Source organism: Parastagonospora nodorum (assembly GCF_000146915.1).
Source record: "Parastagonospora nodorum SN15 chromosome Unknown scaffold_13, whole genome shotgun sequence".
Classification (NCBI taxonomy): domain Eukaryota; kingdom Fungi; phylum Ascomycota; class Dothideomycetes; order Pleosporales; family Phaeosphaeriaceae; genus Parastagonospora; species Parastagonospora nodorum.
In genome coordinates, this window is record NW_001884561.1 from 444643 (window position 1) to 459799 (window position 15157).

Consider the following 15157-nt stretch of genomic DNA (forward strand, 5'->3'; position numbering starts at 1 on the left):
GAATAATGTGTTATATGAACTATTCGCTTTTAGATAGCCTGGGTGTTGTAGTGAATGTTAAGTGAAGGGGCTATTAATCAAAGACCAAAGCAACTTTTATATCTGCTATGACTGTTAGAAATAAGTATTTTGACCCATGGAGAAGTCGCCGTGACACGTCCTGTTAGTCACATGGATGCGATGACATTATTCTTATAGAGGAGTCAGATCTGATAGCACGTTCATGCCTCAGCCTAGTTTAAGCAAGTCTCTGTGCGTTGTTACAGGTGGTGCTGGTGTTGATATGTCTTGCGTTACACCTACTTTTTTTATCAGATTCATTAACACGGCTCATCTAACTAGACAAAGAAAAGTACAACGCATCAAGAGAAAAAGTAGCAAAACACATCGAAAGAAAATTGTAACATCCAAATCTACAATTCCACAGCACATCTATCCCTCGCTCCCCGTACAGCTCTCACGTCGCTTTTTTCCTCCTCACATGTTCCACTCGTTTCTTAACTACTCAATCCATTAGCTTCTTTGTCACCCTAACAACCCTCACTTCACGAACTAACCATTAACACTGCATCCCGCCTTCCTATCAAACTTCTCCACCGCCATGATCAAATTTACGTAGTTCTCATCTCCGCGTTGAGGCTCGCAGTGAATAATATCAATACCTTTCGCCCCTCGAAGCACGCTTGAAATCTTGGGTTCGTGTGGGTTTTCCTCATCGTCGAACTCGACGTAGACGCCCCGCTTCGCGTTGGGCACGTCGCCGTAGGGCTCCATCTCTACAATACGAAAACGGTGGATGTTGGCGTTGATCCATTGCTGAGCAGGTGTTAGCTGTCCCGGTGGTGCAGTGATTGCCGTGCTAGGCTTGGTATGCTTAGTGGGAGGAGGCGTGGTTTCCGGCTGGACAGTGGGATCTTGTGGAATGTCAAATGAATCAAGATAGGCCTCAAAGCCTGGAGTGAAGCCTGAGGTCGCGCCTAATGCAACAAGCGTGGCGGATCTGACGGCGTCTGTGATATTGTTGGACATTTGGGATACTGTTTGTTGGATACAATTTGTTGGTTAGTTAGGCTAGTTCTGTGATTAGAGCTGCCCAGATGCTCAAGATTTTATATACCAGCGGATTCTAAAGTATGATTCACCACATGCGTGAATCATTACCGCCGTGACATGTCAAAGCAGTGCTCAGTCAAAAGGTACACTAAACATGTTAGAGACCACGCGCTCTTGTTGGGTTTTATGACCGTGGTGTATCCCTCTCTTAAAAGGAACATGTCCGAGCCTTTGTACATTCGCAGAGTCTTCGTTCCGATTCACTACATTTGTACAACATGATGTTAGGAAATTCAATAATCTATACATCCATTCAAAAAGCAAACCCCGCAAATAAGCTATCTCAGCCTCAATCATGGTTTACATTTTCTCAAAAAGAACACTTCTAAACTAACTCCACCCTTCTCTATGCCCACTCACTCCGACCCGTCCGCCACCCTAAAGTCCATACGCGCACAAACTACACTCTCGTCAGCACCCATTCTCACGACCTCTCCATCGTGCAAACTCACCATTAGCAGAGCATTTCCTGCCGTCATCCCACATCCCACCAAACCTCAACTCGCAAGCAGTTTTCACTGCCTCTTCTTCCCACTCCAAAAGCGGCATCACCATGACTCCCAAAAGCGCCTTAAGCGCTTCCAATCGCTGTTCATTCCAGTACCTGGAGTCGAGGATGCCGAAGCTGCGGTCGACCTGGGCGTAGGGTTTGATATCCACGAAGTAGAGTTGTTCTTGCTCCATGCGCTCGTAGACCCAGTCCTGTTCAGGTGTACGCTCAATTGGGATGATTTTGTCAGGGTTCTGGGATTCTGTGGACATTGTGAGATGCTGTTTGTCTGGATATGGTTTTTTGATTAGATTGATCTAGGTATATACGTGGGACAGACATCTGCATTTTCGATTTGATTTATATATCCGCGGACTCTTGGTTGTAATTCACTTACCACCGTGAATCACAATGATGATATGTCAATGCAGAGATAGTCAGAAGTGCCAGCAAACTAGGTACAGGCAGAAATCCTGTGTGACCCAACCAACTTGGATGCAGCAACTAAGTGTTGGGATTAACACGCCTTTTCACACAATTAGATGAGTCTTCGTTGAATTCCATAACTAGGAGATGACCGAAGCTAATCGCGTCATTGTAGATGATTTAGCTTTTTATCATTACTGACTGGTGCATAAGTCATACGTAGGTCACACATAGTGACTCTATAAGTGTAATATCAGTACTTTAGTGCCACACGTGAACGCTATGAATTAGGTTTAGTTATTGTTCTAGTGCACGTATGTTCTTTTGGATTTAAATGAGCAGGAATTGTGTAAGTCGTGTGACTTGCGTACCTCCAACTATTTAGTCAAGCCCTAAATTCGGCTCGTAACAAGCAGAAAACAAGGAAAGGCCCATTGATATTATAATATTTTTAAACGGTGCCTTCGCGAGATATCCGCAAGTAGAAGCATATCATCATAATTTCCAATCTCACAAACAAGCCCCCCCTCCAACATATCCCATCTCCTCCGAAATTCAGTTCCCCCGAGCATCTCGCGCCTTGGCTACAGCATACTCACCCCTCTTTACAACTACTCACACATTAGCATCTCCATCTTCGCCCCAAATCCCTGCCATCCAACTTACCATTCCGCGAACAAAACTCCCCCTCAGCCCACTTCTCCCCCTCATCCGTCCCAAAAAGCATCTCACAAATCTCATTCTCATCCTCCTTCGTCTCATTCGTACACTTCCTAATCGCCACCCCAGGAGTCGAAGCCAGCTCCCTCCACATCTCGCGGTCGATGCTCTGCGGGTCGAGTTCCTTCTGATCAGGGCCCATGTATGGCATGCCTCTGGAGAAGAAGAAGCCTTTGCCGGCAGGTCCCGTGGGGTAGGAGTCAAAGTGCACGATGTACAGGTTTTCTAGTTGGATGTAGTTCCAGACCCAGTAGCGTTGGGCGTCTTGGAGGGTGGTTGGGTAAGGAGTGAATGTCGACATGGTGAGGTGCTGTGTCTTAAAGTAGTGTTTGTACTTGAATTGTAGAAAAGCAGTTTCGTCTATTAATTAGTAGTTGGAGTTCGTATGGTTAGAATACTATATAAGCCCTCTCACTTTATATGCCTGTGGAGTCGTGCTTGTGATTCACTCCATTCGTGAATCACCACCGCTGTGAGATGTACAAGCAGCACTGGAATCAGAAGTTTAAACATCCAAGTCAAAGTACATGACCAACAGCAGAAATCTTGCACAACACAAACAACGGGGGTTGCAACGACAGCATTGGTTTAAAGACCGTAATCCATTCATTCTCTCATCTGAAAAAAATCTTGTGGTATCATAACGAACACAAACGCATCATCCCCCAAACGCTAAACCGCAGCAAATAAAACAAAGCACACAAAAGTTCTATAGTACAAATCATTGTTGCTCCACCTCCACCAGCCACCGTCTAATACCCTCCTTGAGCGACGAATCTGTGGAAGTCCTAGGATAACCTCGCCTATCAGTCTTCGATGCGTCAGGATCCGACTTGGCCTCGTCCTTGCCACTTCGCGCCGCAGTGACGTCTTTGACGACCGTCTCCAACGCATCGAAGATGACGCCTTTGCAGTCTGTCTGTGGCACTTCAACGTGCGGAGTTACATTCGACTCGACGCGTATGTCATGTCGACCACGCCGCGAACTGGATCTGGATGACTGTGCGGAGTTGTTTCGTGTAACCTCTCCTGACTGTGCCAGGGCACGGTCGACGCCGTCTATGAGTGTCGCGTCAAAGTCCATGATTGTCTCCACAATGAAGTCTTCTTCGAGGTGGACCTCGGTCATCATGGGCACGGTCGAACCAGCCGTGTATGGATTACCGTATTGAGAGCGACCCGGAGGCATACCAGGCACGCCTGGTGTCATTGCGGTTGGTTGATGTGTGGGAGTCGGGATCAGCTTAACTAGTCTTCGCAGGCGAAGACGCTTAATACTGAAGGTACGCGTGTCTGCGATCAACGCCGAGCACACATCGATCCAGCGCTCTAGGGGGCCTGTTTCAAGGCTGGGAGTCACAGCCATGCTGAGCGGCGTTGGTTCCGCACTCATTGCTCGTCGGATGTCGCGCGTCAAATCGTTGTAAGGTTTGATAGCCTGAATGGCAAAGTCTGGGTGAAACTGACTCAGCCAACCCGCGGCGTTGACTGGCTGTTCAGGCTCGCAGTACGGCAGCGACAATACTGACGTCTCGCCAAAGCTCGAACCATGCTGACTGGACGCTGAGCCATAGGCATTGAGCAGAGGCGATTGCAATGGGGAATCGAAGTCAGGGAGTGGGATATCGACCTCGATAACACCATCTTTTTCGTTCACAGAGAGCTTGAGTGGGGAATCGAAAGTCCGAGGCCGCTCTGGTATTGGACGCGCAGCTGATGGGGCGATACCGCTGGAGCCACTGATCGGGTATGTTTCGGGTGAGCGGTCGGCTGCAGTACCAGGACGAGCATCCCCTATTCGTCGCTCTTGCGCATCGCCGTCGCCAAACATTCCATCCATGGAAAGTTCTTGGACCATCTGCTCGAGCTGTGACGTCGGCCGCTCTTGTCCTCTGTAGCCTATACCGTCATCGGTGGTCTGCAGATAGTCACTCATATCTGTAGAGGATGAGCGACGTCCGCCCCAGAAGTTCATGAAGCCGCTCCAACGGCTCGTGTTACTAGAGTCGCCACTTGCAATGCTGGTTTGCCCGGTACCACTCCTTTGCAGCGTGTTGATCAAGTTCGCCGAAGCCAGACTGTCACTACTTTCGGGCCTGTGGTCAGTGTGTGGGCCGAAGGACTTGGTTCTCGGTAGCGTGAAGTGGGCCATGGGGACAGTAGTCTGAGACATGGCAGTTGCTGTAGGCGCGATGCTACTTTTGCCGTTGGCTGGCGCATCCGAAAGCGATGGCATCACCAGGCTTGCACGAATAGAGTGAGTCGATGAGCTACGAGAATGACCAGGCGGTCTCTTCATCTCATGCATGTCAGGTGCAGATAATTCACGTCGCTCGTCCGGGGCTTGAGTCGGAGTTTGCTGGCCATTGTTCGCATGGGGAGGCTGCAAATGAATGTTGGTCATGCTCTGCTTGTCACGCGGGCGACGATTGATCTGGCGGCGCAGAGATTGTTTCCTTGACGGCGGCATGTTACTTGGTGGAGACTGTGAATAAGCACGGAAGGATGCTGAAGTACTCGGGCGCATGAAAGCTGAGCTTTCGCTGATAGCGGGTGTGTTGGGTGGCAGAAATGCCGCGAGCAGGAAAATCAGCCTACGAGCGGCCATCTTGTCGGAGGACACGATGACTGTGCGGTTTGGGATGGTCAAGTTCTCTCCTGCAGTTGCTTTTTGCTGTTCACGGTGACGTTTGCGGTGCCATTTTGGACCCAGTATGTTGAGCCACTCGGTGTGGTTTCCCAAGAAGGCTGTCAGCAGGTTGAAGAAGAAAAAGTTCTGCTCCTTCCGTCCAGCCCAGCGACCAAGCCACCTCGCTTCTTCTCTCCAAATGCCCCATTTCCCTTGACCAGTCATGACACGGGGGATGCGCATGCCGGTAACGACACGGTTGCCAGTGAGCTCGGCTGCAGTCTGTATCTCTTTGTCCATCATCAGAGCGTTCGGCTGTAGTCGCAGTGGCCTCCGTAAGGTGTTCGTTGCAACATCTCTCAGGCTGCTTCGCGAGGGCTGATGTCGATGCTGGTGGGGTATCGGCAGAGACACCGCGTCTGGCGCTTTGAAGCCAGCGAGTATCCGCTCTTGCACCACGTGTTGTAAGCTGGTAAGCGCACGCATAATGACATCCCAATGCTGTCCAACAACATCCACCCGGTCGTCCACATCACTACTTAGAGAGGAGGAGAGTAGCGATTCGACGCCGAAGTTGGGCTCCACAAAGGCCCAGCCGGCACGTCGATCTGAGTCTAAGGAAGAGCCTAGAGAGTCTTGTCCGGGAACAGAGGTAGATAGATGTGCTGCGTTTCGAAGGTTGTTTCCTCTTGACTGTGGCCGTAGTGTAGGAGAGGACTGTGCTACGGGTAGGTGTAAGATTATGGTGATGGCGTACATGGGACTTCGACGGGCCTGTGACGCATACGGTGGTTTGGGTATCCCCGACTTGTTCGAGGTCGACGGAAAGGGAAAGCCATTGCCCTTCGGCAGGGAGTTCTGTGGCGTCGGCGTGCGGGCGTCCTCTTGCTCTTCGGGCACTGTGACTGAGAACATGCGGGTAATGAAGATGGTGCGGCGTTTCGATTCCTTGGGCACACTCTCATTCGAGTCGCTCCGCGGGAGGTCGGCGGGAGGGTTGCCCGGCGTGAACGACTTGGCCAGGTTGCTCCTCCTCCGGAAGCCCTCGGCGCGTCCCAGAGAGCCTATGGCATCCTGCATGCCTGTCGTCGTCGCGGACGCCTCTGCGGGCTTGGTGTCGAGCGGCACAATGTGGATCTTGTTCGAGTTGCCCCGGTAGTTCATGGCCAGGTTCCCAAACATGCAGTCGAGGCAGGTGTTGGCCAGATCCGTCGACTCCTTCGCGCGTGCCTGTGCGCGGGCCTGGACAACCTGGGCATGCTCGTCGATGTTGGGCATGGACGACACGGAGCCGCCGCGCGTCCGGATGCGAGTGAAGCCAGCCAGCGTGGGCGACCTGGGCACTGTAGGCTCAGTGACGAGCGACGCCCTCCGAGCATGCACGCCGCCGAACGTGGGGCCAGCCGTGCTTGCGGTGGCAGCTGTAACGCCGGGCCCAAATGCTCGCGAGCGCGTCGCGGACAGCGGGGGCGAGTCGGGACGTGTGGGGGCAGGCTTCGAGTCGAACAGGATCGTCTTGGGCGTGGAGCCCGTCTCGTCCTGGGCGATGATGATGCGGCAGTCTCTGGGGTACTCGAGGTCAATCTCAGGAAGGGGCCCGTCGTGGCCGCTGCCCGGTGTCAGTGGCGCGGCGTGCAGCGGATGATACGGGCCCTCGGGGTGGTGCAGCGTGTTGGACTCGGGATAGAGCAGGTGTCGCGTGTGGCTCTCTTCCGTGGCAGAGTCCAGCACCGTGGGCGAGGGCGGGGCATGTGACGCGCTCGCGGGCGTGCCTTTGCGGCTGCTGAAGAATTGGCCGATCATGTCTGGCACTGGTCGCATGGAGCCCGTCTCAGTCTTAGCAGACGCTGGGAGAGCCGCAGTAGAAGGTGTCGCGAACTCGAACTGCGTAGGCGACGAGACAACCCATGGCAGCCAGCTGTTGCCTGGGCGCGAGACGTCTGTTGGAATGTACCGCGTCGCGTGTTGACGATGGCCGTTGGTGGTTGGTTGCTCCCAATGTCGTCACAAGATGCGGCTTGTGCACGACCACAGGCTGGAGCGTGGGTGCGGGCGTGCGTGAAAGCGTGGACACGGCCGACAAGTGGCACAGGGACCCTTTCAACAAGCTTTCAACAAGGCGGGGTGTGGTGGGAGTGAAGGTGAGGGCGCGACGGGCGGGCTCGTGTGGTGCTAGCATCGAGTCTAGCATCGGTGCTAAGTTATCTTCATGACAATGGGCGGTGAGCGCGTCGGGCCATCGTGATTCTCAGGCTGCATCATCAACACCACCGATGCACCCTCTCCCTTCCTAACCGGGTATGCGAGATGGTCGCATCTGTGAGTGAGCGTGCGGGTGGGCCGCTCGTTCCCTGTCGCAGCCACTTGTCGTGGTCGTGTAATTGGTGAGAGGGGCTTCATCACTCATCGCTCTCTGGCCCCCGAACGGCACCCTGCACATCAGACGCTAGGGTACCCCAGTTCTGGCCATGCACCAGCCTACCTGTCGACGCAAACGGATAGTCCTTCCTTGGTCCAATACATAGCCGGCATCTCAGACGCTCTCTCTACTGGACTACATCTCCATGTCCTCGGAAGCCTGCATGCTCGACGGGTGCGTATCAGCGCATCTTGTCCACACGCTGTTCTCGTACAACCACATGTGACTTTGTGTACCGTGGGCGTGGGAGCATTTACAACGCATTGCATGCCAACTTCTGCTTTGTAGCGATTACAAACACACAAACCTCACATCATGTGCTTATTTACTTCAATTGTGTCAAGGGTAGGCCTGCACGAGTGACGTTTGATTCATCCATCGAGGGTCCTAGAGAAACGCAACACCAGGACCGTACCGGATACCGCTTCCGTGTTTCCTCTACCCATCACAATCACACCCCAGATACACATTTCCATACATCACCATGCATGCCCCGTTCTCGAATCAGCGTCATGGCATTGGCTGCCCGACACCGGAGAAATTGTTTTATAGAGTGCACATACGCAGCCCTTCGCATAAAACCCACCCTGGACGACACTCGTATCCATCAGACCCTACAAGGGTACAACTCTAATCTGCCTCAAACCCAAATCCTTTGCTACCCACCAACAAAGAGAAAAACATCATGCCATCAGCGCCTTGGGACCAGATACCAGGCCTCGAATATACCCCGCCATGCCCGCTCGCAGTCAAGAAGCATCTAGCCTCCAGCACCCCAGGTTCGCTTCGTGCCTAAACTCCAAGCTACACACGCAAGGCTAAAATAACATTTCCTGTTCCGATGCCCTTTGCATGCGCGTGTCGATCCGAAAAGTGGCCGGAGTAACGATGCGCTAGACTGGTGTATCTCCACTGCTGCAGGTAGGTCGAAGTACGGCGTCAGGAGCGTTTACCGGCGCATCTGTATTGTGGCCCGGTGGGAAATGAAGCGGTATACTACACACGACTATTGAGCCTGCCAAACAATGTACTCGTTAGCGTCGTGAGGTAGTGTATAGTTTCAAAATGCAAGCACCAAGTCCAATGGCCGACAAGCCGAATGTCATTGTCGTCAGAACTCTTACCACCACCCAACACCTACGCAAATCAAAAACTCCACACGCGTACGCAATGGCCATCCCTCAACCCTTCCCTCAAGGCGCCTATGACTTCACAAACCCCACGCGTGATGCAAGACATTGCAAAGTGGATTCCCCTACGCGCCCATGCATCTCCACTCCACAATCTGCATGCGAATCTCAACCTGTGGAGCCATGCCTTGACGATCATGTCTTCACAACACATCACACCCAAAAAGTTTCTTGCAAGTCATGTGCCTGTTTATCTTCCTTTTCCTTTGCATGTCGGAAACACCGGTTGTGGTATCGTGAGGTTACTCGCTTGGCTGGCTGAGACAATGTCGGTGAAATCGCCGACGGAGCCGGGAAATGCCCATTTGACCGAAGTCGGTGAACGCTTCACTTTTGTGCGCGGACGAGAGTTTCGAGATGAGCGGTGCGGCCTTATTCAATTGTAATGAAACTGTTTCGAAACTTTACAGAGTCAAAGTATTGTCCTGCTTGAAACCGAATTCAACTGAATTTACAAGTGCTCTGTATCCAATCGCCAAGACTCCTCCTAGGATCGCAAGACTCCATGTAGAACATACCAAAATCCATCTAAAATCTCACTTCTGTTCCTCGCTTCCCAAACTCACAAATCTCCAAAACCTGAATACGATCTACTTCCTTCCCTCACTCCCCAAACTCCCCTGACTATCCTGCCTCCTCGGCCCACCCTCATGAATATCCATCACACTCCCCCTCCTCCCCATCCCCGCCATATTCGTCTCACTTGCCTGTCTCCTACCCGCAATCCCACTGCCCATGCCCACATGCATATCAACAAGCCCACTACCTCCCCTCCCCGTGAACGTCGAACTCAGCGTCCACCCTGACCCCGCGGGACTCGCCTCACGGATACTAATCGCGGGCGGGAGACCCAGGCTCGGGATTTTATCGTCCAGCCCATGCGGTAAGATACGCGGAGATGGCGAAGGCGCCTGTTTAAATGCTTCGTTGTAGAATGCGGAAAGGGCGGCGGGGTCGGAGCAGAAAGATTCGAGTTCGTCTTTGACTTGTTCGGGGGTGAGGGAGACGGCGTGGGCTAGTTGGGTCGATGCGGTGAGGGGCTTGTCATGGAATGCGGTGTGCAGGAGGCTTGCGTCTTGGACGGGGCGCGCGAGAGGGCTGGAGAAGGGGCTGCGGTGGGGGTTGGCGCGCTCGGCGGGGGTTGAGGGCATACGGATGCTTTGGCTGCCGTCTGTGGTTGCTTTTTTGTGCTCGTAGGGGTCGGTGAGGCGGATGCGGCCGTTGTCTTTGGCACGGTTGTGGGCGAGTCGGTTGGCGAGGAGGATGAAGTTGCCGGAGTTGGTGATCTGGGCGAGGAGTGTTCCGCTGCAGTGGATGAATTGTGTGTACTTGTAGTCTGGGTTGCCCCAGGAGTAAGTCACGTCGATGTCTGATGGAAAGGCGCTCGCAGCCTCCATGTCCAAGACGAAGTGTAGCTTGCGAAGGAGAGCTTTATGGTAAGCGAACTTGTCTGCGTTGGCGTACTGCGGAGAGAAATGTGTCGAATCCCAGACTGCCTCTGGTTGAGCCTGGGGTGGCTGTAGTGCCAGTTTGATTGAGTATGGAGACCGGAAGGGATTATGATCGATGATGTCCGCGACCTCGGAAATGGGCACCTCTACAAGTTTCAGGCCGTACTTTTCGACGCTCGTCGCCCATGTGACAATGGCGTCCTCTATGAGCTTCGCTGTGACATTCATCCAGTCGATACGAATATGGTAGCAGTTGTCTGGGTTGTGCAGACGGTCATAGTGCAGGGAGATGATCTCGGGACGATAGGATCGCTTACGCGAGTCTACATCGTAGCGCATGACGCGAGACAAAGTGACTTTACGTTTCGGGCTGCTGATACGTGTGGGCGTCTTCTCTCCTTCCTGACTTGAGTCTGAGGTACTGGAAGAGCTTCCTGTACTAGGTCTAGACTTTGTGCTTCTTGGAGCAAGCGGCGAGGTTCGCGGACCGTCTGAGAGCGGCGTAGATGGGACAGATTTGTCCGACTTGCGCATCCCAAACCAGCCTGTGCGGGAGTCGGACCGCGGAGCTCGATACTCTGGAGCTATTTGGAAGAAGAAGTTTCCATCGCGGAAATGGTGTCGTTTCTGGACGTGCATGAATAGTCCCTTGTTCATCAGTTCGTTGCCCAGTTCAACAGCGTCGTCGCGGGTCTCCAGGTCCTTGAAGTTGGGACAAAAGCCAGTTGACCAGAATCGAAGCCTAAGAAACATGTGTAATGAAGCTTCCAATGCCATCTTCTGTCAAGCACCTGTATACCCTTCTCGCCCTGAATGTCTTCGGCAAGCTTCTTGAGGTCAATGTTGGATGTGTGATACTTTTCTGTCTCGGAGAAAAGTGTACTCTGCAATTCACTTTCATTCTCATTGTACAAGGCCGTGTCAGGACCGGCAGCCAAGACCGCAGATGGGTCGCGTGTATGGTACGCAATTGCAAGCGGATTTGGATCCTTTTGTTTTTTAGACGTCGCTGCCTGGAATGTGTGCGCTCCTCGGGTGGAATGTATCTGTGCTTTTGCCACAATTGGGTCAGCTTTCGGATACCTTCCAGACGAACCTCTTCCTCTGAATCCTCGGTGAGCATGGTCAGAGGGCGCCGGTTTACGATAGGTATTTCCACAGGGATCAAAACGAATCGAGCTCTCCAGAAGCGCAGCACATCAGACAGCTCATCGTGATAGCCAGCTAAGAATGTGTCAATAAAGTTCCAATTGTACTCCTTCCTTGGCGGACGCAGGACGATGTCTCGTGGTGTATATTTCTCCTCGAAAGCTGTGCGAATGTAAGCTTTGTATGGAAAGGGAGTATCGACACCTGCCGAATCCTCCAAGGCTGTAGTAGGCTTTCTATTGTAGCGTTTGACTTCGACCTCGCCACCAGCCACGCAGACCAACTGATGAATGCTGTTGCCAACACTCATGAAGACTGTGTCCCCATCAGTAGACATATAGTCTGGAGCTAGCACACTCGCCAGAGCTCTTTCGTTCCGCCCGGAAAACTCTGCGACTGCAGAGCCAACAATGATCTGAAAGCCATGGGAAAGACGGAAAGCGATGAGTTCTCGAATCAGGGATTCTCTGGACTTGGGGGTTTCCATCTCGTCGTCCTCGTTCTGCGTTATCTTGTACGGATTTTCATTGTACTCTGTTGCTACTTGTTCCGCTGTCGGGAACCATTCGTGTGTCAATGGCACAGCTGCGGGCGAACACAGTGACCGCCACTTAACGGTGCCAGCTCGAAGTGTTCTTGGAAAGACGTGATGCCAACGTCTGAACTGGTTCCTTGGGTTTATGTTGTTTTTCTTGGGATTGCAAGGGTTGACGAGCACAGCCCAAGGCGCGATTGCGCTTGTTGGGGATAATGTCCGTGGGACCTCTCTTGCTCCACCACTCGAAGAAAGCGTTGGTTTCGGAGGTACAGAGTCGCCCAATGCCCGGGAGCCGGCGAGAAGGAAAGTGGACCCTGGATCCTTTATGACTGAGTTGGACTGCGAAGAGATGGTTGCCTGACTAGATCGCATGTCTCTTACTGTTTCTACGGAACGAACAGGTGGTGGTAAGTCGGATGAATCAGTACGGGATGATGCTCGAATAGCAATAGGCTCAGATGCCTTCTCTGTCGATGTAAGCCTCGTACTAGCAAGTCTTTCAGCGATAGGACCCTTCTGGTTCTTCTCAACAGTCAACATGGCAGGTTTTACACTTCCTGGTCTCATGTCGAGGGTAGCGTCGGCTATAGTAGATTTTGCTGGTGTTACCTTTCCTCCAAAACTGATTTGCCTAAGGAACCAATTACCAGGTCGGGGCTTCGCCTCGGGTTTGGCGACCATTGGCCCAATGTTGTTAGACGGAGCTGGGGGCCCCACGACCTGTGACCGTATGCTTCTGGGGGGAGAGTGTGCTCTGCTTGGCGCTGGTGAGTGCCGTGGAGTCGATCGCATGGACATGTGGTGATCTTGTGAGTCTCCTGAGCCACCGCGTCGGTGAACACTGGGACGACGCGGGTCCGGGCTGTCTCTGGCCCAGACCTTCTGTCGCTGCAAAACGTCCACCCGTGGTTGCCCTGGAGCTCTGTGCTCCAACAAATAATGAGACGTATTCCGAGGAGACTGTCCCTCGACTTCCTGTGACCTCTCACGCATGATTTGATGGAATGTAGCATCTTGCGATGGTCGAGCTGTCTTGCCGAAAGCGGGTTCAACGCTGCGAACCGATGTGGAGAGATACGAGCTTCTTGACAACTCTGGAGACTGGTTGAGATGCGAATCACCCCTTCCTCGCTGTTCCATCGTCATCGCGGGCTGAGGCACTGGTGAAAAGACTCTATCGTCATAAGCTTCCATCCAAGCCTTGTATGCAACACTTCTCTCGTCGAAGTGATCCTCACCAAAGTCTCTATCGCCCCTTGAAGAGTAAGACCCTGTTGCATTGTTGGAGGAGTTCAAGACAGCCTTTTCTTCGGCCGCCCTTCTTGCTTCGGACGATTCGGTACGGTCGCCCATATGATGTGGGTACAAAGGGTCCTCCTCCAGGTATGGGATCGAAATGTCTCCAAGTTCGTTCTCTAAGACACCCATCATTTGCAACTCGTATAGGCGACAGCGTAAAGCAAACACTCTGCCTTTCTTTCGGGTACGCTTCACTATTCTGTCGGCTTTCCTTGGCTTGGTCAACTCCAAGGTATCATCAGCTGTGCCGGACCAGAATGACACATCAACCCAGTAGGGCATTGCGAATCGCCACTCATCGGGATTCTCCGAGGCGGCAGCTGAGATTTCTTCGGCCACAGAATGAAGAGCAGTCGAAGACGACGTGCGTACCAGCGAGCCAAGGACAGATTCATATTGACGTGGCGTCCTGTCCTCTAGATCCGCGAAGTTTTTCACCGAACTGCGCCTCTCACCCTGTCTCTTCGCAAGGAAAGATTCAACGGCGGATACCGAGCGTGGGGTGCGGTACTTGAACAACGGAACCGAATGCAGTGGCATAGGTGACAAACAAACTAGGTCGATGCCGATACCTGAGCCCATGAGAGTGTCCGTTGTCAGCTTCAGCATGTTGTAGTCGACCTCAAAAACTCCTGTGCCTGGTGTGGACAACGATGACAGATATGCCAGTGCGAACAAGATCACGATCAATATAGTCCTTGGAAAATTGCGCAGCCGCTAAATTGATAGCTTCGAGGATGTTCCCTTGGCTGGCAGATGTGGGCTTGCCAGCTACAATCATATCTGGTTCTGCACCATCCGGCTCGGCTTTCGAATACCGTTCTTGTTGAGCCAGGGGTCTTGGGGCAATGGAGACCTCGCGAAGGAACGTTCTAAATTCCTTCTTCAACTGGTAGAGAATGTTGATCCAGTCTCCACTGGCCATGTCGCTTACAACGACGCGATAGTAATCGCGAAAAGTATTGGACTGAGCTTTCGAGTCATTCCGCCTGGGCGTACTCGTGGATCGTTCAGTTGAAACCTCACCGTCATATTCCATCCTCGTGAAGAGTATGATAGTTACTAGATGTCTTGCGTTGATTCTGAGCCATCTCTTGAACAAATCTGGGAGGAAACCTCCCACGACCTTGTTGAACATGATCTCGCCAGCACCTTCAGCATCGAAGTCCCACATTTCTTTTGACATCTGCAAGAACAGGACATACCGCGCAGACTCGCTGCGAAATACGGGTCTGGTCCTTGGCGAGAAGTATCCAGAATGTACCGAATGGCCATTGATGTAGATGTGCTTGATAGTCGCTTTGATGGTGCCCATGAAGAGCAACTTCTGGCCCTTGTAGACCGTTCTCTTGCTCAGTTCAGCTGTAGCCATGCGCCACATGTCAGCACGCGCAAGATACTCGTCGCGAAAGACAAGCTCCACGTGATGTGCCTCGTGTTTTTTCCTTCATCGGCCTACAAAGATCAGCTTCAGGCTTGCAGTTCGATTGACTATCATACCTCGGCAACAATCACCTGCATTCGGTTGCGGAAGCCGATGACTTTTTGCTATCGAACTCTGATATCGATACCTGGTTGACCTTTTGTGAAGTGTTGTACACAGTTGCTCTGGGACACCGCCTACCTGTAGATTTGCATGTTATGAATTTCAGGGTCCGCAGGAAAGCGCTGCAGCGGCAAAATACCATATAGCCTTTTTAGCTTCAAATGTCTCGGACATCAAGGAAAATGGA

At 52.5% G+C, this 15157-nt stretch overlaps 7 protein-coding genes across 7 annotated transcripts in view; 1 reads left to right on the top strand and 6 right to left on the bottom strand.

Moving 5' to 3' along the window:
* Nucleotides 1-457: 457 nt before the first annotated feature.
* Nucleotides 458-1029, bottom strand: SNOG_08685 (hypothetical protein; the record flags this gene model as incomplete). Its single annotated transcript, XM_001798942.1, has 2 exons — nucleotides 458-501; nucleotides 558-1029. 2 exons carry the CDS (start codon nucleotides 1027-1029, stop codon nucleotides 458-460), a joined length of 516 nt encoding a protein of 171 aa, XP_001798994.1.
* Nucleotides 1030-1469: 440 nt separating this feature from the next.
* On the bottom strand, nucleotides 1470-1875 carry SNOG_08686 (hypothetical protein; the record flags this gene model as incomplete). Its single annotated transcript, XM_001798943.1, has 2 exons — nucleotides 1470-1513; nucleotides 1566-1875. 2 exons carry the CDS (start codon nucleotides 1873-1875, stop codon nucleotides 1470-1472), a joined length of 354 nt encoding a protein of 117 aa, XP_001798995.1.
* A 709-nt stretch (nucleotides 1876-2584) lies between these two features.
* On the bottom strand, nucleotides 2585-3050 carry SNOG_08687 (hypothetical protein; the record flags this gene model as incomplete). Its single annotated transcript, XM_001798944.1, has 2 exons — nucleotides 2585-2640; nucleotides 2696-3050. The coding sequence occupies 2 exons, from the start codon at nucleotides 3048-3050 to the stop codon at nucleotides 2585-2587; spliced, it is 411 nt and encodes a 136-aa protein (XP_001798996.1).
* Nucleotides 3051-3470: 420 nt separating this feature from the next.
* On the bottom strand, nucleotides 3471-7199 carry SNOG_08688 (hypothetical protein; the record flags this gene model as incomplete). The annotated part of the gene is made up of 3 exons (XM_001798945.1): nucleotides 3471-5986; nucleotides 6136-6152; nucleotides 6187-7199. 3 exons carry the CDS (start codon nucleotides 7197-7199, stop codon nucleotides 3471-3473), a joined length of 3546 nt encoding a protein of 1181 aa, XP_001798997.1.
* Nucleotides 7200-8482: 1283 nt separating this feature from the next.
* SNOG_08689 (hypothetical protein) lies at nucleotides 8483-8810 on the top strand (the record flags this gene model as incomplete). Its single annotated transcript, XM_001798946.1, has 2 exons — nucleotides 8483-8576; nucleotides 8719-8810. The coding sequence occupies 2 exons, from the start codon at nucleotides 8483-8485 to the stop codon at nucleotides 8808-8810; spliced, it is 186 nt and encodes a 61-aa protein (XP_001798998.1).
* A 767-nt stretch (nucleotides 8811-9577) lies between these two features.
* SNOG_08690 (hypothetical protein) lies at nucleotides 9578-14805 on the bottom strand (the record flags this gene model as incomplete). Its single annotated transcript, XM_001798947.1, has 7 exons — nucleotides 9578-10872; nucleotides 10927-11180; nucleotides 11213-11484; nucleotides 11535-12089; nucleotides 12773-12987; nucleotides 13115-14056; nucleotides 14109-14805. The coding sequence occupies 7 exons, from the start codon at nucleotides 14803-14805 to the stop codon at nucleotides 9578-9580; spliced, it is 4230 nt and encodes a 1409-aa protein (XP_001798999.1).
* A 130-nt stretch (nucleotides 14806-14935) lies between these two features.
* Nucleotides 14936-15157, bottom strand: part of SNOG_08691 (hypothetical protein) — a gene marked incomplete at both ends in the record, with an annotated part of 674 nt that continues 452 nt past the window's right edge. The window contains one exon of the mRNA XM_001798948.1: nucleotides 14936-15048. Within this exon, the coding sequence (XP_001799000.1) occupies nucleotides 14936-15048 (113 nt within the window). The remainder of the gene's footprint in view (nucleotides 15049-15157) is intronic.